The sequence below is a fragment of the Orbicella franksi genome, chromosome 2, assembly GCF_964199315.1.
Source record: "Orbicella franksi chromosome 2, jaOrbFran1.1, whole genome shotgun sequence".
In the NCBI taxonomy this organism is placed as follows: domain Eukaryota; kingdom Metazoa; phylum Cnidaria; class Anthozoa; order Scleractinia; family Merulinidae; genus Orbicella; species Orbicella franksi.
In genome coordinates, this window is record NC_138146.1 from 6,044,630 (window position 1) to 6,066,113 (window position 21,484).

Here is a 21,484-nt window from a genome sequence, read left to right on the forward strand (position 1 = left end):
AGACGGGAAGTTACTGTGGTATCTGGATAATACTGCCCATTATTTCTTTATACCTGAAAAAGCCTTTTTTTAAAACTAAAGTTTTAAAAATCCATTTGTTTTTGGCTTAGAAATGTCTGAACCCAAATCCCATGCTACCCCTCCCCCGCCTCTCTCCGCCCGACCCTCTGCCCATAATTTATCGTTCGGAAACGAGGTTGGAATATTCAATATGGTGGACATCGGTGGTTTGTTCGAATCGTCCCGTCTTTTAGACTGGGAATTAGACTCCATTAAAACAGACCAGGATGAAACTATTGCACGGTCGCTAATCAGCTATCGCCACCTGAAGACGGAAATACAAAGCCAGTGTTTTTCGCTCAGTGCCCAGCAAGAAAGGCTAGATGAAGAAAGCAGTTCCGAGCCTTTGACCGTCTGGGTCATGGGGTCGTGGGGAGCTCTGGAGTCTGTTGATGGAGAGACTGAAGACGCTGAGGAATACGCGCGTAGAAAGCGAGATCTGACAAAGAAGATTGTGATGCTGAAGATACAAGTGCTGTGTTTGAAACAAGTGCATGTCAGTTCTTGTATTCGACAACTTCAGGTTTGTTGGTTCGCTCAAATCAGTCTAAAGTTTTAAACCGTACTTTCATTTTCACTAGTATAACATTTTGGAGAGAATATTCCGGGCGATTATTATAGAATATGTTCAAGAAATCGTTTCCAATATTATAGATACTGTATGCATTTGGACAAGTGTCTTGAGAATGGATGAATGAATTATAGTGGGGGGCGTGAGCAAACTTTGAGGCTTGTTGCACTGGTCAACAGAATATCCCACTAATGGACTCTTCATATGAGCCAGTTGAAGAGGTTGGCTTGGTTTCCAAGAACTCGCCAAACCCTGTATTTATATTGTTAAAGTTTGATGTGTTCAGATGGAACTGCATGCTAGCCCACTTACTGGAATCTTTGTGACAGGCTGGAAAGTTTCCTGCCTTATCAACACTCAGTTTCATACCACAAGACTAGGTTTACACCAGAAGAAATTGTTCCGGATTCATGATGAATTTAGAACATTTTAGTTCAGGAGTGATTTTGCGGTTTACACACAAGTTGACAAATCTAAAATGAAAACTCCCCAGTTTGGTCATGTCCAAATTCTCAAAATCTCCAGAGATTTTGAATCCAGAATTTTAAAGTGGGAACTTTGAATCCAAAAGCGTTTGAATCTGGCGAGTTTTGTCATGTACAGGTATAAATGATTCCTTCTCGAATCCGGATATTTTTCCGCCTGTGATCTTGTAAGGTTGCGGTGCAACCAAAATGGTGGATCTAATAATGTAGTCACAATCATGAATAGTCACACTGATGGCTATTGATGGTGGTCGCTGGCTGCCTCATTCTGTTACAGGTCTAGGCAATCACTTATATAATGGGTAATGCCGTGTTCTTCAGAAACCAAATTTATTGACAAAATAGTGTTAACGTCCTCCACACTTTATCGGAGATGACGACAATACTGGACATGATCGAAAAACCTTGAAAGTTCTGAATAAGACCAGAACAAATGCCTGGTGGGACAACATGATGGGCAACAATGGCGTGGTTAGCAAGTGGAAAGAAAACTTAATTCAGACTGTCTCAACCTACCCCTGCCTTCTTTTTAGCAGCATTTTGTCTCTCGTTGTCGAGGCAACAAACACCTTGTTAACCATTCCATCAAGACTGTTCCCGCGGTTGTTGTCATGTGTAAACGGTTAGGAATCCAATGGTTCTTTCAGTATAAACACCTATGAATCCGAATATTGTAAAATTAATGAATCCCGAAACATTTAGAATCTGGACAAAAATCTCCTCTAGTATAAACTAAGTCCAAGAAGTCATTTACAAAAACAAACACATTTCGACTTAGCCTCGCAAAACATGAGACCCAGAGACAGCTTTGTAAAAGAACCAAGACTGTGAGATGTACATAACCATTCTAAAAATGAGACTTTGAGACCTGTGACTATTCAAAAAAATACTTGCATTTTTGAAGGAGTCCATTGGCCACCCCATACAATTTATATATTTTGGAAGTTATGCATCCCATTTATCTGCTGAGGTCAAGCTTTGCATGAGTTGACAAATGAATGATAGGCATGAAATTTCCCGTTTGAAAAATATGACCAAATTCACCCTGGTAATTTTGACCAGGCCAGTCTAGTTACTGTGCTTAATATATAAAGAGGTCATTGCAACAGGCCAATTTCAGTGTACATGTACGCGAAGTTGTAAATTGACTCCGTGCTTGGGGGATGCAGAGAAAAGAAATTTCATCCAGGTTGAAAGATAAATGCATTTCAAATTTCTTTTGTGTTACCCCCATAAGCCTCAACACCAGTGGTGTCAGTTAGTTAAGTTAGTTCTCTCTGTGCCGTGGGGTGCATAATAAGGCTGGACAACTCTTGCTTTTCAACCAGCCCTGTCTTGTGTTGTGCCCCTGGCTTGGGCTAAGCTCATCCCTCCTGTGTGGAATCCTTTTCCACTCTCCATCTCCATGTGGTCTTTTGTTTGTCCCACTTTCCTTTATCCTTTAGGCTGCCACTTCATTGCCACCATGCAGTTCCATCTTCTCCTTCGTATTTCAACACTGATCTTATACACGCCTGTACATGTATTGTAAGCTATAGTATCTAGCAGGCCCTCTTTTCTTCCATTGTTATTTCACAGGCTTGGCATGAATACAGTAGAACTGGCCACACCAGCATCTTGAACATTTCATATTCAATAAAATTGACCTACAGACTAAATTAAAAATCCAGAATATTCCATGATAATTCTCTGACCTTTTAACTACAAAGGTCACATTCACTTTCACATGCAACAGTGGCTTAACTTCATTGATATTACACAACTGGGATGCTCAATATTTCTCGTTTTATAGGATCTAGCCATATCAGGTAGTAAGATGCCAACCCCAATCACCCTACAGTTCCACAAGTTTCAAGAATGGGTGCAAGCCAATCAACAGATTTATGAACTACAATCTAAAATACTTGACCTGGAAGCAGCAAAAATCAGGTAAATCCAATGTTATACAGTATCATACACACTTAATTTTCTTCCTCAGAGGCCACAATCCTTTTGGTCAGCACAAGAATAATGACCTCCGGCTGGTTCTGATTTTTTGACCATGTGGGAACATCACTGTCCAGACGTTGTGTGGGGCCAGCTCCAAGACTAGCAACCTCTGACCTGTTCCAACTTGAAAGTCCATGATTCACAAATTTCTGGTCACTTTCTGCAGACTCAGAGCTTAGTATTCTGCTCAATTTAAAATGAACACTCTGCACATGTGACTGGAATAAGTAAATTCTACCTGTGCAAATGCTACATGACCATCAAAAGTTCTCAAATATGTTCTGCTATAAAGTACAAAACAGCGCAAACAGTAATAAACTGTAGGAGGCTTTATTATGCGAAACTTTATTGTTCCTTAAAAACTAAAACTCCAGGAAATAACGGGGCTTGTTATCAGCAAGTCAAAGATTTGAGGTCCACATTTTCAAGAGCGGTAGGGGGGCGCTCATCAAAATTTATTATTGTTAGTAGTAATGGTAGGTAGGTAGGTTAGGTCTGCATATGAGCCAAGTGGCTCATCAGGCCGGAGCTTATCATGGTTTCAGTAGCATGAAGCGACTAGGAGTATTTCTATTCCCCCGTGGAAGGGATGCTAGTCCATCACAATGTTACCCCTCAGCATTAAATTTGCCAGTACCCATTTATACACCTGGGTGAAGAGAGGCACTGTGAGAGAAAGTGTCTTGCCCAAGAACACAACAAAAACAAACAACAAACAAACAAAAACCTTTATTAACGTGTCTGGGGTATTTAGCATTGCTGCTAATTGGGGACACACACCAAAAAAAGAAATTATGAATGTATTTTTCAATGTCCTCAGCCAGGGCTCGAACCCAGACTGCTTGCTCCAGAGTTGAGAGCACTAATCATGAGGCCACTGTAGGAATGGTAGTTTCCATCAAATTGTTGTGAAACATGACAAGGTTGAAGAGGCCTACAAGGGCATCTACAGCAACTCTTTGTGGTACCCATTTATACACCTGGGTGGAGAGAAGCACTGTGAGAGTAAAGTGTCTTGCCCAAGAACACAATGCAATGACCACAGCTAAGGCTCCTATCTGGACTTATTAATCTGATCTGATCCATATCTTCCATGTTCCCAGTAGTAATATTCTTAATTTTGTGTGATGATCAGTAGTTTAAGTAAAACTTTTCAATTATGAAATGTTTACATTTGAATACAGATTACACAAGGACTTTTGTGTGCAAGAGGACAAAGAGTCATCCCAGTCATCTGTGACGACCAGACAGTCCTTCACTTCACATCTGGAGCTAAAGCTTGCATCAAAAGAACCAGATGTTGCATCGGGAGAACTAAAGCTTGAACAAGTTATTGTCTCTGAAGGTTCTGTTGAGATTGCCAGCATTTTGGACAGAATATTAGACACAAGCTATACAAACAGCAGTTTTGAGGCTTGCAAGCTGAAAACTTACATTCGTGAATGCTGGGATGTGCAAACCATCGATGACGAGTTTCCCACAGGAGTTCACCCAGACAGATATCAGGAATTTGTTGGCGGCATGGCTCAGTATATTGTGGACAAGCAGTTGACTCATCAGTGGGAGAGCTTGTCTTATGATATGGTCTATGTAAGTGGTACAGGAAAGCTTGAAATAAAAGAAGAAAGAAACTACACTGTAGTATTGGCGATTAGTTTTTTCCTGTGGTCTTGTGCTGTTGAACACATGGGGAAGAATTTCAATACAGTTGTCATTGCCAATGCCATTGTTTTCATTGTAATAATCCAAATTAGAAATTCATCCCATTTTATAAATAACTACTTTATATGTATTTCTAGAGCCAAGTTTGAAGAGAAAACTTTACTTCAAACAAGGCATCCTTTTGAAACCCACCTAATTGATTGCAAGCTTGCAGTGAACTTGAATGTAAAAGAATGATGATTAGACAGTACTGTATTTAAAGACAATCCTCCTGACCTGACAAATGTACAATCATGTAATATTTTGACTGTTTTTTGAATGGCATGTATTGAAAAACAAGACCTTTGAGAACATTTTTTCAACAGACTTAACATCATGTAACAACTGAAACTCAGTTTGACATATCAGTGTCACCCTTTTTTCCATGATGGAATCATCGGCTCTTTTGTGAACCCATTCAAAAGAGCACCACTTTGAACTGAGCACTTTTTTGAATAAGCACAGTCTTATGGGTCAGGGTTGTGGCACTTATTTTAGAACATTTTTCTCCTGTCATGTGCTGCACTTAAGCTAGCTAGGCACTTGACGCGACGTTTATCTTCAGGTACACAATTCATCCCACACAAAATAGATATCCAACATTCAACCTGAAAAATTCCATATTGATAGCACAAAACTCTGTAATTATTTTTTTCAGACCAAACTAGAGCAGTACCTGATGCCACCCATTTACAGCCTTGTCCAAGATTACATCAGTAAGCCAGATGAAGACAGAAGAATATCACAGATCTACACAAGCCTGGCACACATCACTCAGACACAGTTTGGTATCAACCCAGAGTATCAAGACGATGGTATAACACCATATTATGCAGCAGTGACATATATGAAGAGCAGCATGCTGTCAATCTTACCTTCACACAAGATCCATGCTATTGTGAGTGCTGCGCAATGCGTGTTCAAAAAACTTAATGAGTTGTCTATGCTAGAACACTCCAGACCAGCTGGTGCAGGTATTTACATTGTAATAAGTTAACTACAACTTAATTGAAGTAGCTTAGGTGGAGGCACAGTGGCTCATGGTTATTGTGCTTGACTCCGGATCAGGCAGTCCATGTTCAAGCCCTGGCCAGGAACACTGAGTTATGTTTTTGGGCAAGACACTTTACTCTCACAATGCCTCTCTCCACCCAGGTGTATAAATGGGTACTGGCTAAATGCTGGAGGGTAACCCTGCGATGAACTAGCATCCCATTTGGGTGGGGGTGGTACATGTACACGTAGAAATACTCCTAGTCGCTTCATTCTTCTGAAACCAGAGATAAGTACTGGGCAGATAGGCCACTTGGCTGGTAGAAGTTACTTGAAGTAGCTTTCAAATAAATACATGTACATGTAGCACTTTACAAGCTGGTCGCCTGTTGTACAATTAGACTCGCTTCATGCTGGCCGCATTACAATGTAATAGCAATGTTTTAATTCAAGAATAGAAAGAGGAGTGGAAAACAAGAGTGGAAGTTTTGTGGGAATGGGTAGGTAGGTAAAGTCTGCATATGAGCTAGGTGGCCCATCAGGCCGGAGCTTATCCCGGTTTCCTTAGCATGAAGTGACAAGGAGTATTTCTACTCCCCCCTTGATGGGATGCTTGTCCATCGCAGGGTTGCTGGTACCCATTTATACACCTGGATGGAGAGAGGTACTGTGAGAGTAAAGTGTCTTGCCCAAGAACACAACACAATGTCCCCGGCCAGGGCTCGAACCCGGACCGCTTGTTCCGGAGACGAGCGCACTAACCATGAGGCTACTGCGCCTTGTGGGAATGACAAATGCCATTTTTCTCAAGTTCTCCCAAACGTTCACCAGTGTTTCTAAACCTCAATACAAATAACGAGAAGATGATTTCTATCTGGTTTTGGGAGAACACTGCCAGGAAACGATAGGAAAATCACTTAATACATACTGGATTTACTGTATGTTTATTTTGATTATAAAACACGTCTTTCGATTTGCACAATCCTTACATCCATTCAATAGTTTGCCCTAGATCTACGACTTTATAGAGTTCTAGAGTTATGGCGTTTAGAGTATGCATCTTACAGGATGTGTTCCAAAATATTGGTTATACTCATAGGCACGTAACGGGTACAAAGAGCTGTTACTGAAGCAGTTGGACATATAGTGCATTTACTGAAACCGGGGGCACCCAGACAATGAAAACCATTCAGATAGCAGAACTGAAACTATAGATTCCAACATTTTCAAATCCAGCCAATCAAATGTCTTCTTTTCAAATCCAGCCAATCAAATATCCGATACAAAACAATGAAATCTCAACTTGTTCGTTGTGATGTTTACGCGACTAAGGTGTCGCTTAATAAAATTGTAAATTGTCAAGCTCAAACCGTTAGTAGGTTCCCGTGCTTGCGGGTTTAAATTATATGCTGCACTTTCTATGGGGTCGTTGGTTAGTTTAGAAAATGCATGAAAAGAAAAGCTGTACAAGACTGTCGCTCGTAAATATATATCTCCAGAATGCGCGATGTAGGGTTTGAATATTGTCGCGGCTGTTTAAAAGAAACCCTTCAAATGGTCTGTGAGTAGTTTTGCATGTGCGCAGGTTTGAAATGTACGAATTGGAAAGGGATTCTTTTCGATGTAATTGAAAGGAGCAGAAAGCAATCTTCAAGCAGGAGAATTGAAAAGTTAACTTGATACAAAAATTGACTTGTAACCTGAATTCTTTGTTCGAAATATCTTCAATTTTTCCATCCAGGGGAGGTTCCTATGCATACACGCTGAGGCTTTGATAGTACAGCGCGGAAAAAATTCGTTTGAATTTTCGATGATGTTATTTCAATACACTGATAACTCAGAAAGGGAGTTCAAATTCCGAAATGTTCAGCTGCTGAGACAGTGAACGCGATGGTGTTTTTTTCCGAGAACTGCGTGGTGGATTTCACGGTCGTCTGGATTAATGACAACCGAAAGCTGTGTAAAAATAGAAACGCACACAGACAATAGGGGCGGAATTTATTTTGTAAAAGAAGTGTCAAAATCTATTATTGTACGATTTTAATCAACTAACCGTATAGATGATATTTTGTGTGGCCGTACGTTCACAGTGAAAAATGGGCAATGTAATGAGTTTGCCACGTTTGCCAATGTCAAGTCTAAAGTAAAGTAACACAACGTTTTCTATCGCGAAAGTACCAACGGCTTGAGCTTGACAATTTATTAACAGACACCATAGTTGCGTAGGCATCACAACGAACAAGGTGAGTTTTCATTGTTTTGTACCGGACATTTGATTGGCTGAAGTTGAAAATGCTGGAATCGATTGTTTCAACTCTGCCATCTGATTGGTTTTCATTGTCTGGGTGGCCCCGGTTTCAGTAAACGCATTGTCAAAGACTCTGATCCTGCCATGTAATTCTTCATCAATGTAAAGATTATCAACAACATATTTTACCTCTTTTCCTCCAGATGAGTTTATGGATGTTTGGGTTTATGTCGTTCTTAAATCCAAAATACCAAACCTTGTGTCGACCATTGCATACCTGAGAAGGTACTCCAATCCAAACTTGTCTTTCTCTGAAGCGGGATATTATCTGGCAAGTGTAGAGTTTGCTTGCCAGTATCTACTGCGGGTTAACGAACAGGACTACAGAAACAAGTCATTACTGTTGACAGAGAGAGTAGTCATTTGTGAACAAGCCAGATTTGACAAGATTGTTGCCAGAGAAGGAGCAGTGTTTGAAATAGTGTCAGAGAATAAATGGCTGCATGGGTATGAACTGTTTGCAGTGAAGGAGTGGCACTTGGATCCAACGAGGTGAGAACTCTTTGATTTGTGAAAGAGACTTGAATTCCATCACGGAGACAAGCCATTCACAATAGATGAAAGTTCGAGACTCTCTGCCCACTTTATTTCAACCCATAACCGTCAATTTGGTTAAAACTGGGAGTTTTGAAAGACCTTAGAAATACATGTGTTAGCAAATTTTATAGGCATGCAGTGCGTGCAGAAGGGCATGCAGCTGTTGTGTTTTGCACACACTGCAGACCTATCTGTACTAAGTTCATTCGCGTAAAGAGCACAGTACTTGCAGAAGGCTATCTTACTATAGCCCATTTATGCTGGGTTTAAAAGTTAAATCTCTCAACAAATTCAATGGAGCATTTCTAGGTATCAACGTTTTCTTTTTGAGGCATCTTGTTTCTGTGTTTAAAAGCAAAAAAATAGAGAAAGAAGCTTTTATAAAGTGATTGGTAACACATGAATTAAAAGTGGGAAGGGGGAGGGTCAAGATATTTATTTCCCTCATTGATGAAGATCATGTAACTGTCAATGTCAGACTATAACAAGAACAATTGCGCGCCTCACAAATCACATGACCTTTGTTAGCTCCAGACCCCAGCGGTGTGTGACAATTTACATTTTCCACTGGCTGATTAAACACTTCTCCTTTGCTCCTGTAGAGTTTACAAAACCTTATTCCACTGTTACAGGTTTTATTGGACCATTGTTGTACCTACACCGGACAAAACCAAGAAAGTCAAAGTTTCTGTTGTCAGAGTGAAGCCAGAGAACACTTCCCTAGCACAAATAGAGATGTTAGAGCAAGTATTCTTGTGTCCAAAAAACGAAAACGGTTTATCGTGCGTTCACACAAACTACGGCATTGCCGTGACGGTTAGCGTGGATCATGTCAAAGACCAGTTAACCTTCATTCCTATACCAGACGGACAGTATGATTCTTTTGAAGAGGCTGTGACAAGTTTTGCCACCTTGGACAAGCTTGTCTGCGACTACAACCCGCCTCCTAGGAATTCCCCAGCAGAGATTGTCGAGATGCAATCTGTTTTGGACACTTTGCAGAAGATGGATGATGTAGTATCGATTACATTCAGCATTCCAAGATCTCCAGGTGGTGGAATTCGGGCTCTCGTGTCCGAGCTTGTTACAGTCTTACGGACACTCAAGTATTTGAGCCCGCTGTGTGATACGCCTGATTTATACTCTAACTTGGTTCAGATGGCAGTTCAAAAGTTCCAAACCGATTATAATGCAAACTGTCAATCAACTGTCCCTCAATTGCCAAGCGACGGGTTACTTTGTCGAAACACTTGGACCGCACTTCAGGGAAGACTGGGGAATCTTCCAAAGGCTATTATTACACTGACGGAGTATATGTAGAGTTTTCTGAAAAGAGATTCGAAAGCTTTAATAAGTCATCATGAATTTTTGCAATCACAGAATCACTCTTAAAATAATTATAAACAGAAAGAGCATAACAACTTCAGATGTCAATATACTACTATAGGAAATAATACATAAGTATGAAGAGATAATCTCAGAGGCGAGCACAGCTAACGAGTACATCCGACGTTTTCCGAAAATTTCCAAGGATTGCCGAAGAGTCTCCGAATTACTTTCGTTTAAATAGTAACATTAATTATTGTAAGATAATTTGATATTTAAGGGAGGCTCACTCGTCTAAACAAGAAGAAAAATGCTTGAACATTCAAATCATAAATAAGGTAACTTGTAAAGATCGATTTATAATGAAAAAGGTTGGAAACCTGCTTTTGTTTGATGTCGTACATCTAGATTAGTCCAGCCATGAAATCGTTCAGAAATTGAACGTTTTCTTGCATCGAAATATTCAATGAAACGTCATTCTCTCATACTTGCTATAGTTACTACGTGTCATAGTCTCCAAGTCTTTTAAAATGTTATCAAATTCACAGCTTGTGTAGGCTCAACGTCATTACGTGTTAGTGTCTCAGAAGTCAGTTACCAGTCGAAAGTAAAACACACAGAGTTAAATTGGATCACATATTTTATTGAGATATATTTTCACTGAAACTGTTTGAAGTAAAAAAAAACATAATTTCCTATTAAATAAATATTATATACATATGTGATTTCTTGCATGACTCAGGAATTGAAATATATTGAGACATTGTGAAGTATATATGAAATAATTCATATTTGAACTGCGGTAGTAGATGAAAGTGAAGTATGATCATCGCAGTAAATTTTCCAATTTAAGCAACTGGAAAGAAGAAGCCTGAAAAAAAAATCAGGGCTTCAACGGGATTCGAACCCGTGACCTCCGCGATACCGGTGCGATGCTCTACCAACTGAGCTATGAAGCCACACATTGGGAGCGAGGTCAATTAATTGAGTTCATATCTTCCCGTGAGTGAACTGATGTGAAGTATATATGAAATAATTCATATTTGAACTGCGGTAGTAGATGAAAGTGAAGTATGATCATCGCAGTAAATTTTCCAATTTAAGCAACTGGAAAGAAGAAGCCTGAAAAAAAATGTGTGGCTTCATAGCTCAGTTGGTAGAGCATCGCACCGGTATCGCGGAGGTCACGGGTTCGAATCCCGTTGAAGCCCTGATTTTTTTTCAGGCTTCCTCTTTCCAGTTGCTTAAATTGGAAAATTTACCGCGATGATCATACTTCACTTTCATCTACTACCGCAGTTCAAATATGAATTATTTCATATATACTTCACATCATTTCACTCACGGGAAGATATGAACTCAATTAATTGACCTCGCTCCCAATGTGTGGCTTCATAGCTCAGTTGGTAGAGCATCGCACCGGTATCGCGGAGGTCACGGGTTCGAATCCCGTTGAAGCCCTGATTTTTTTTTCAGGCTTCTTCTTTCCAGTTGCTTAAATTGGAAAATTTACTGCGATGATCATACTTCACTTTCATATTGAGACATTTGTTCAATGTAGTTATCGTTATTTTGATGCAGATAAATAAATTTAAGAAGTAGTCGATTCAATGGAATTTTGAACCATACATTGTCTTTTTTTAAATAAAACAACGCAATATTCAATGACGACCAATGATATTAACCTCCTGGCTAACTTATATTTCTTGTGATCTTCACTGCTCATGCAGTCTGTAACATAGCATATGACCGTTGGCTGAACAGAGCACTACTGACTTGGCTTGTAATTTGGCACATTCGAAAGAACAGATCTAGCGAACGGTTCATCAGATCATTGTTATGAAGAGCAGACGTAAATATTTAAGTTTCTGGAAACTTCTAGAATGTCAAGTCACGCAATGTTTGTGCCAAAACCTTCTGTCACGCTATGGAACAGTTTAGAACATTCTACCGAATGATGTAATTATAATGTAATGCTACATAAATAAAAGCATTACATTATAATTACATCTGCATAAATAGAAAACTGGAGGAAGTTGAGTCTTTTACCTATTTAGGCAGTGTAATGGACAGATGCAGATGTGAAAACTAGGATCGGCAAGGCACGATCAGCATTTAACATGCTAAAAAAGGTCTGGAGCTCCAGAGAAATCGGTACATCCACCAAGGTACGTTTGTTTAACTCAAACGTTAAGTCAGTATTGTTGTATGGAGCAGAAACATGGCGGACAACCAAGGCATCGATGAAGAAGATCCAGTCCTTTATTAACCCGTGCTTACGTAGAATCCTAAGAATCCATTGGCCAGAGACTATCAGCAATGAGAACCTATGGGCAAGGACGCAGCAAACTCCAGTGGAAGAGGACATCCGACGAAGGAGACGGAGCTGGCTTGGCCATACGCTACGCAAACCACCTAGTAGCATTGGCCGTCAAGCCCTGAACTGGAACCCCCAAGGTCAAAGAAAGAGAGGGAGACCACGGAACACCTGGCGGCGGGAGCTTGAAAAGGACATTAAAAGGACTCGACACACATGGAAACAACTTAAAAGGATAGCTCAGGACAGAGGAGACTGGAGAGTTGTTATTGGTGGCCTATGCTCCGGGAGGAGTAAAGGGCCAAAGTAAAAGTAAAGTACATAAATAGAAGCTCCAAGAATGTTCTAGAAAGTTAGTTAAATGTATATAAAGAGTCATCCAGGTAATATAGAGCCCGTTAGTAGTTCTCGGCAGACACCGAGTTGAGAAGCTACAGTCCCGTTGTTGTTCTCGGCAGAGACCGAGTGGAAAAGCAGAAGAGTGTTATTGCTATTGTAAAAGCTATTGAGGAACTTTGTTTAAGATCAAGTGGACCGTAAGGAGATCTCTTTGGAGACACGGAGATTTGTTGTGAGTTCGTGTCAGTAGTGACTAAAGTTTAGCAGTAGGCTTAACTTAGTTTAGTAGTAGATTGTATTGTCTAGAAATCACTCCTTTGTAGCTAAGATTATATTACGTATTGATAAATAAATAAGATGGGTTCGTAGAAGAGTTTCGTAGTATATCTTTCTGGCGGTCAAGCGATACCGTAACATCATTAATAGATATTTTTCATAACTTGCACGTCAGTCAGTGCGATATGTACAGTGTGCAGTCTAGCCTGTCATACGGTTTCGTCAAAACTCTTCACCAATGGCTCTACAAATGAACCGAGTGTGGTCTGTAAGACCCATATACTCATGTTGATGAATTAACTGCATTGAATCAGAAGCTGGCAAATAATCTAATGTAAAATTAGTTTTTTATAACTCAGTTTATTGACTGAATAATATGTGTTTCACGAGTGGAGAGAAGTTTAGTCTGTCATAGCAAACCATGGATGCTGCAGAGTTTGTTTCTGAGTTGGACGATTGCATGGAGTCGTGTTCAGCAACAAGTAAATAAGGTTCTTTGCCTCTTGAAAAGAAATAAAAAGATAAATATCAAGGTGTATACAAAAAAATAAAGAGAGTCAATGAATATCGTGTAAAGATATGAGACACCGCAGTACAAAACTTAAGAATGGCTGACTGTTAGGATCGAGAAACGCCGGTCAACGTCCCATTTGACAAATCGCTCATATTTTGCCCAAAGATACCCTTAGGTGACCTAATTCTAAAAATCATATTTAAAGGTTCCAGCGAATTTTTATTTTTCAGAAATTCGCGAAAATTTGAAAGCGCGGTCAAAGTGCGGTTTTTCGTGTAATAAAATGACCGAAATAAGGTGCGAGGACGAAGCGCTGCTAAAGTCTTAAAATAAACTCAATTGACTTCAAACTTCACGCAAATGTGGAACAACCACTCTAATTTATTCCTCGCTTTAAACTAATCTCAGATATGTTGATATAGTGGTTTTCCGAACCATTTTAAAAACAGCTATGAAGCGTGTGAAAAATAACGGCAAAATATAGGTCATGTTTAACAGCATAAAAATGCATCTGGTACCTCACTTTCCGATTATTTTACTTAACAGCCTTAAAATATCATTATTAAAGATATACCATGCCAAGTTTCATGCTCGAACTCGCAGTATTTCCCTCTGTGAAAAAAGAAAATCTATGTCGATGTGTTGGGCGCAAATAACACAATGATTATGCACGAACTAGAGACAAATCAATTTCCATGGCGAAAGTAAAAGGCTATTATTAATTAGAATCCCGTCAATTCACTGCTATCAGTAGAAACATAATGTCCACTGCATAAAAAACTGTTTTTAGACGTTTTCGAACCATTGCGCGTTAACTTTGTTTAATTTCGTGTCCGCCGTCATGTCTAGTTTGTCATCCCGTGTATTTCCTTAATGTCAACAACACGTGAATGGTTGTCATAACAAACGCAAGAGATTTCCTGGAACCTTAATGTTTTCGATTCACCAAAACGCTTTAAGTTCGTTAAGACACAATAATGTGTCAACTTGGTATGCTTTTTAGCATCAAGGACGTTAAAGGACTGTAACTTAATCGAGTTGAAATATCTTGAAGCAAATCAAAATCGCGCCCTTATTCTAATTTGGTAAACAGCCGATCTCCGCTCAAGTTCAAGAAGTCGAGAGGTTAATCCGGCAATGTATTACCGGTACAACAACAAAATCAAACCGAGGTCATCAAAAGTGTAAGTTTAAAAGTGTAGTGGCAAGTTCCAAATAAATTTCGCCTATATAAATTGGAAACAAGACGTGAAACGGTCTGACCCGAAACAAATAAACAAAATATTAATATGACTAATTTAACCCGAAAATGTTACAGAAAACATACCTAAAAGCCGTCGATTCCCCTCGATACCACTCCGCATTGCCTTAAAGAGCCCAAGCTTTCTGCTGTAAGAATCAGGGGCCTCATGAATCTGTATTTATTATATCGGCAACCATGCTGCGTGGCTGATATTCGAGACTCAGTAAAAGTTGTCACACAACCGTACGAGCAGCCCAGTCACGCTTTCACTGCTCTTGCACAAATGTTCAACATTTCGCAATTTACATAAACCGACTACAAGTTTAAAGTAGTGACAGTAGATTGAAATGCGCTTTTTGAAGCTGTCCTATCGAGGAACAATTATTTCTTGTTTTTGAATGGCTCTTAGTTGTAGCTACAGTCGGGGAGGGGGGGGGGGGGGAGAGGGTATTCCCGGAAATTTCGGATATCTGTATGCCGTGGAAGATTAAGTGGTCTCCAGCTCTTAACGCCAACACTGAAACACTAGATGATTCTCGAAGTATCACAGGGGTCACTAAGCTAAATAATTTTGAGTGTAGCACCGCTGAGTCAATTAACCGTTGGCGCGCATATTGCATTGACCGTGGACAGGTGGAAAAACAGTTAAACCGGAAAAGTCTGTTGCACATTGTAATTTAGCGTTGTCCAACACGCAGTCGGTCTGGTTGTAATGTTAATCGTATTTGAGAGAATCTCAAGTTTTCTTTCGACACATACTGGGGTGACATATTACTAGATGGGCGGTTAATTGACTCAGCGGTGCTACACTCAAAATTATTTAGCTTAGTGACCCCTGTGATACTTCGAGAATCATCTAGTGTTTCAGTGTTGGCGTTAAGAGCTGGAGACCACTTAATCTTCCACGGCATACAGATATCCGAAATTTCCGGGAATACCCTCCCCCCCCCCCCCCTCCCCGACTGTAGCTACAACTAAGAGCCATTCAAAAACAAGAAATAATTGTTCCTCGATAGGACAGCTTCAAAAAGCGCATTTCAATCTACTGTCACTACTTTAAACTTGTAGTCGGTTTATGTAAATTGCGAAATGTTGAACATTTGTGCAAGAGCAGTGAAAGCGTGACTGGGCTGCTCGTACGGTTGTGTGACAACTTTTACTGAGTCTCGAATATCAGCCACGCAGCATGGTTGCCGATATAATAAATACAGATTCATGAGGCCCCTGATTCTTACAGCAGAAAGCTTGGGCTCTTTAAGGCAATGCGGAGTGGTATCGAGGGGAATCGACGGCTTTTAGGTATGTTTTCTGTAACATTTTCGGGTTAAATTAGTCATATTAATATTTTGTTTATTTGTTTCGGGTCAGACCGTTTCACGTCTTGTTTCCAATTTATATAGGCGAAATTTATTTGGAACTTGCCACTACACTTTTAAACTTACACTTTTGATGACCTCGGTTTGATTTTGTTGTTGTACCGGTAATACATTGCCGGATTAACCTCTCGACTTCTTGAACTTGAGCGGAGATCGGCTGTTTACCAAATTAGAATAAGGGCGCGATTTTGATTTGCTTCAAGATATTTCAACTCGATTAAGTTACAGTCCTTTAACGTCCTTGATGCTAAAAAGCATACCAAGTTGACACATTATTGTGTCTTAACGAACTTAAAGCGTTTTGGTGAATCGAAAACATTAAGGTTCCAGGAAATCTCTTGCGTTTGTTATGACAACCATTCACGTGTTGTTGACATTAAGGAAATACACGGGATGACAAACTAGACATGATGGCGGACACGAAATTAAACAAAGTTAACGCGCAATGGTTCGAAAACGTCTAAAAACAGTTTTTATGCAGTGGACATTATGTTTCTACTGATAGCAGTGAATTGACGGGATTCTAATTAATAATAGCCTTTTACTTTCGCCATTGAAATTGATTTGTCTCTAGTTCGTGCATAATTATTGTGTTATTTGCGCCCAACATATCGACATAGATTTTCTTTTTTCACAGAGGGAAATACTGCGAGTTCGAGCATGAAACTTGGCATGGTATATCTTTAATAATGATATTTTAAGGCTGTAAAGTAAAATAATCGGAAAGTGAGGTACCAGATGCATTTTTATGCTGTTAAACATGACCTATATTTTGCCGTTATTTTTCACACGCTTCATAGCTGTTTTTAAAATGGTTCGGAAAACCACTATATCAACATATCTGAGATTAGTTTAAAGCGAGGAATAAATTAGAGTGGTTGTTCCACATTTGCGTGAAGTTTGAAGTCAATTGAGTTTATTTTAAGACTTTAGCAGCGCTTCGTCCTCGCACCTTATTTCGGTCATTTTATTACACGAAAAACCGCACTTTGACCGCGCTTTCAAATTTTCGCGAATTTCTGAAAAATAAAAATTCGCTGGAACCTTTAAATATGATTTTTAGAATTAGGTCACCTAAGGGTATCTTTGGGCAAAATATGAGCGATTTGTCGAATGGGACGTTGACCGGCGTTTCTCGATCCTAACAGTCATCCATTCTTAAATGCTGGGACTACAGGTGACAGCATATCCACAAGAAGGATTCCCATTTGCCACACAGTGCCCGACAGCCGTCATATTGCTTGGATTTATTGAATTCAGGGGGCATGTACTGTGGTGTGCCTGAATGCAAACAAATCACAGTATCACATAAGCTGCCAGGTTTTATTTACTTGCAAATGTCGCACACAATACACTCCAGCATTATTCTCACCTCTAAATTTTGTGAAAGGTTCTTGTTGAACTTCAGATGCCAGTCCAAAGTCAATCAACTTAGCTTCATCAGTGCGCATGTCAACCAGGATGTTCTCTGGTTTAATGTCTCGGTGTAGGACACCAGTCTCCTCGCAGTTAATGTTGGCCTGCAGGATCTGAGCGAAGTATCGTCGGGCTTCTCGTTCTGTCAGTGGTCGTCCCAGGCTGTCTCGGTCGTGAATGACGTCAAACAGGTTTTTACAGACTTCCGGTCTTTCCATGATGTAAACATAACGCTCATCAGTGTCGACCACTCTATATATGTCGATCACGTGACGGTGCCTTGCTTGGCGTTGAAGATAAGCCTCGGTTGGAATTTCTCCCCCGTTTATCTATAACAAGGAAGGAGAGTGAGGGTTAGTTTTGTTTAAACACCATTTTTCGTAATCTTCCACTGGTTTTCGCAAGTAGCACATGTTAACAGTTTTCGACTTAAATTACAGCTGCTCCTTTACCCTTACTTTATAGTCGCTCTGAAACAAGAGATTATGAAAGTAAGTACCTTGATGATCTCTTGCTCTGAAACTATCAGCCGCAGCTGTTTCCATTCATAACCCAACTGTACTTTTACCAACCTTTCCAAATTCCTTGACTGAGCTTTTCTGCACAAATGTAAGCGCCACCTGAGAGGAAAGATAAATTCAGTTAGTTCTGCTCTGTGCTACATATATATTGGAAAATAATGCTATATTTGGACATTCTCAACTGCTTTTACTGGTAAACAAGACCAGTTCTGGAAGCTCGCAGTGTTTTGCTGGCATGAGGCAAACACTAGTGGAAGTCCAGAATAAAACAAGACCTTACATTTATCAGTCTTGCGCGAGTGCCCAATGAAAGGAACACAGCTTTCAATAAAAAAAAAAAAATGCGGAAGAATATTGAGTTCAACTTACCGGCAGATTGTCCGCTTTGCGTGTTGCAGCGACGACTTGACCGAATGCACCAGCTCCAAGGACTTTTCCTATGTCATAATCAGCGAGCTCAGCTGCAAGTCAAAAGAAGGGAAACATCCAACTTTAGCAAGCCTTCAACCAAATCACGACCATTCCCGAAGATATGGACACTATCAATTAAAAATATTTCAACTTACCTTGAGAAGCTAGTTTCTTGATATCTTCTGGCACTTCAGAAATTTTCTCTTGATTGTCTTCTTAAATGGAATCCCAAGAGGACAAGCTGTCGGCTGACGGTGTAAATTTCATCTCGGCATTTACCCGGTCGGGTTTCTGAAGAAAGACGAAGAGCACAGAACGCAGGATTATTGGCACCGTTCGAATATAACGGTATCATTGTTTATTTGTTTGTCACTGGGTCATTTGAAGTCAATATAATGGTCCAATATGCTCTAATTTTTTGTAGGAAATTATGGACAGAACTATCTGTAACATAACATGGCGTAAATGGAACGATTTGAAGTTCGAGCCGTATTAGAAATCCCCTTACCTCATAATCGAGAGACAAAAAGCTGTCGTAACTACTGAGTTTTTTTCAGAGAATCTTTGTCAGACTCGCTCCAGATACATCTCAATTTGTTTTAGTGGAAAAACAATAAAACACGAGTTCATTCAGAAACTTGTTTGGAAAGTGGTTGAAATCCTTTTTTTTTTTTGTTAATATCTCTGGAATTTACAAGCGCTTTTTCTCCGTCCCTGGCTAAAGCAATCCTTTGATGAAAAAGAAGGAAAAGTTATTATTTCTTTTTTAAACTAGCAATAATTCAAAAGTGAACAGAGAGTACATTTATTCTTAAAATATATTTGTGAGGTAAAACATTGCATTTCTTTCTTGGTTTGTTATTTTAAGTCTCTTTTCTTATGCAAAGGAAAACTCTAAAACAGAAAAGAACGAATCAAGAACACATTTTACCGCTGTATCCCCAAACGAAAATCAAAACGATTCTTAATCTATGAATAAATTTTTCCACAGTATTTTCAAACGTCTTCACATTATTTAAGTCAAAGGAATTCTAACTCACCTCATTTTCCGTGCGCCTTCTTTTCCTCAGCAAAGTTGTTTCTGTTTTCATTTTGGGCTTTCTTTTTAAGCGCACGCTTTCCGGCAAATTCGGATAATTAATCCCACACTTTTCACCACGTGATTCCGTGCTGTTTGATAAGTATTTATTAATCTCAGACATGGTAAATCTCTAGAGATTAGACAACAAACTAACTTGATACTGAAAGCGAACAGAGTGAAAGAATTTTCGCAGTGTTCAAGCCAAGCTAATCTGTTCACAACTGATCGTTTTTATGGTAAACTTGCAAACTAGAACCATTTTGCCGTTTGTGACGTGTGTGTGATGTCTTGCGCACGCTCATCGTTCGCGCGCACTAGAGGACGTTACACGTTTTCACTCAGGAGGAAAACTGAAAAAAATTTACTCTACTAAAATCGTCATAAACCAAGCCATGGCCTACTTAACATGCACGTGAAATTGACTTGTCACAAGTTTCATAGCGAAGATTTTCACACCAAAGTTATGGATCCGCGCGTCAATCTTGTGGTAAATATTCTCACCACACCTGTTAACATAATCAGGGATCTCGAGCCGTTTGATTTACCAAAACATAATAAAAGATGTGTTGAGTTAATTTCCTGTACTAAGTTTTCTCACCAAGTAGGTTCTCTTGCAATCCGACGGTTGTTTCAAGTGTACAGTTGACTCAGTTTTCGCCATAGTCCACCAGTTGTTGATTCGCCTCAGATCTTTCGCAGACCACTATACTTTCATGCTGTTGGAAGATGCCGACATTCTCCGCCCCGTCCGCTCTTTTGTCGGAAGTTTTCAAAGTGTTCCTCTGTAGAAGGCCGGTACAGTTAATCGCCCTGATCTTCATGGACGTTCACTGGACCTCAGCCGATTTGGTCCTCAGTGGACATATTTAGATTATTTGAGGTCCTCAGGATAGCGTGCTTGATTTAGTTTTTTCTTCACGTGAAGGGATTATCTAAAATTCTTCATGGTTCTCTCCCTGAACTGGGCATTTTGGGGTTGCTTCGCTTTGGGGTCTAACCCGCTTCGCTTTTGTGGTCCTTTACCTCTTTTGAGTTGACTATTGTCCTCCAAAAAATTCATTCGCATTGTGCCGCCTTGTGTCACTTGGCTGGTGTTGCAAAAGAGCTGATCCTAAGGCGTTCAAACCCCGATATATACTTTTGCACTTTTGGCCTCTGAGCTTTTGGTCCAAGCCTCAAATGTTTACAACTGTCTTTAGGAACTCAATGAAAGCTGCAGGTCTGTTTTAAAAGCCTTGCCAACAGCAGAAGGTGTCGCTGCACTGTGCAATTTCTTAGCTTTTATTTTATCCACGTCTTTTCCCAAACAGTTCTCCTCGGGGATAATTGTGTGTACCAATGACGTCACGAAAGTATTGGCGGTCATGTTGGAGGAAAGACGTTATCAAAATGGCTACTAATCCCAGGCGTTGCTTCATGCTAATTATGTAGAAAAGACCACCAAATGCACGAAAACTACAACGTACATGCGAACAGCCATCTTTATAGATCCACACCTCATGCTAGTGAACTAATTACGCAAAGAATGTGTTCCTTCGTTTTAAATGAATCGCCGATAATTTCGAATTTGATACGATACCTTGTAATGGTATGACATGAAGTAAAAGTCTGGATTTTAATGGTAATTCAAAATCTCTCTAAAGACACTTAAGACTTCCAAACCTATAACCAAAATCATCTGTAAAGTCATATCCAGTTACTCCATACATGCTCAAATTTCTTGGGTAAGGATATACAAGATCTAGAGCGCGGCTGTTTTTCCGGGAATGCGGTAGACGTTTCTAGACGTTTCTCAGAAGAAAATTAACGGCTTCAAAAATATCATAAAGGGTTTCTGAAGCAACAATCAGAATCATAAGTGTTTCTATTACGGCCAATTCAATCATCTAAGAGTATGTATGATTATGCAGGCATCCTCGAAGGAAAGAAGAAATATTAAGGAGTTAAGGCCAAAATGAGGAATATATCTGCCTGTCATTAGATGTTGCCATATCTGCCTGTCACAGAAATGTTGCCATGG

At 39.8% G+C, this 21,484-nt stretch overlaps 2 protein-coding genes across 4 annotated transcripts; one reads left to right on the forward strand and one right to left on the reverse strand.

Moving 5' to 3' along the window:
- The first annotated feature begins 163 nt into the window (after positions 1-163).
- Positions 164-11,915, forward strand: LOC145477881 (uncharacterized). The gene is made up of 6 exons (XM_081455744.1): positions 164-583; positions 2,909-3,045; positions 4,290-4,695; positions 5,465-5,780; positions 8,251-8,599; positions 9,277-11,915. Exons 1-6 carry the CDS (start codon positions 212-214, stop codon positions 9,962-9,964), a joined length of 2,268 nt encoding a protein of 755 aa, XP_081311870.1. The 5' UTR covers positions 164-211; the 3' UTR covers positions 9,965-11,915.
- Positions 9,918-20,141, reverse strand: LOC145479875 (serine/threonine-protein kinase pim-3-like). 3 transcript variants are annotated; one of them, XM_081458350.1, is made up of 7 exons: positions 20,063-20,138; positions 19,424-19,553; positions 18,539-18,674; positions 18,342-18,433; positions 18,024-18,071; positions 17,408-17,780; positions 9,918-9,970 (listed from the first exon to the last, which is right to left on the reverse strand). In XM_081458350.1, exons 6-7 carry the CDS (start codon positions 17,667-17,669, stop codon positions 9,942-9,944), a joined length of 291 nt encoding a protein of 96 aa, XP_081314476.1. In that variant the 5' UTR covers positions 17,670-17,780; positions 18,024-18,071; positions 18,342-18,433; positions 18,539-18,674; positions 19,424-19,553; positions 20,063-20,138; the 3' UTR covers positions 9,918-9,941. The 3 variants fall into 3 exon arrangements, with proteins under 3 accessions (XP_081314476.1, XP_081314474.1, XP_081314475.1); XM_081458348.1 differs by having other exon boundaries at positions 19,424-20,141; XM_081458349.1 differs by having other exon boundaries at positions 17,951-18,433; positions 19,424-20,141.
- Between the last annotated feature and the right edge of the window lie 1,343 nt (positions 20,142-21,484).

Bases quoted from the DNA above. Each gene is read 5' to 3' on its own strand.
- LOC145477881 (XM_081455744.1), top strand. From the start codon at position 212: ATGGTGGACATCGGTGGTTTGTTCGAATCGTCCCGTCTTTTAGACTGG. The intron at 584-2,908 runs GTTTGTTGGTTC...CTCGTTTTATAG, and splicing joins CTTGTATTCGACAACTTCAG to GATCTAGCCATATCAGGTAG. The intron at 4,696-5,464 runs GTAAGTGGTACA...TATTTTTTTCAG, and splicing joins TGTCTTATGATATGGTCTAT to ACCAAACTAGAGCAGTACCT.
- LOC145479875 (XM_081458348.1), bottom strand. From the start codon at position 17,669: ATGGAAAGACCGGAAGTCTGTAAAAACCTGTTTGACGTCATTCACGAC. The intron at 9,971-17,407 runs GTGAGAATAATG...ATCTCTTTTCAG, and splicing joins ACCTTTCACAAAATTTAGAG to AAAACTCTACATATACTCCG.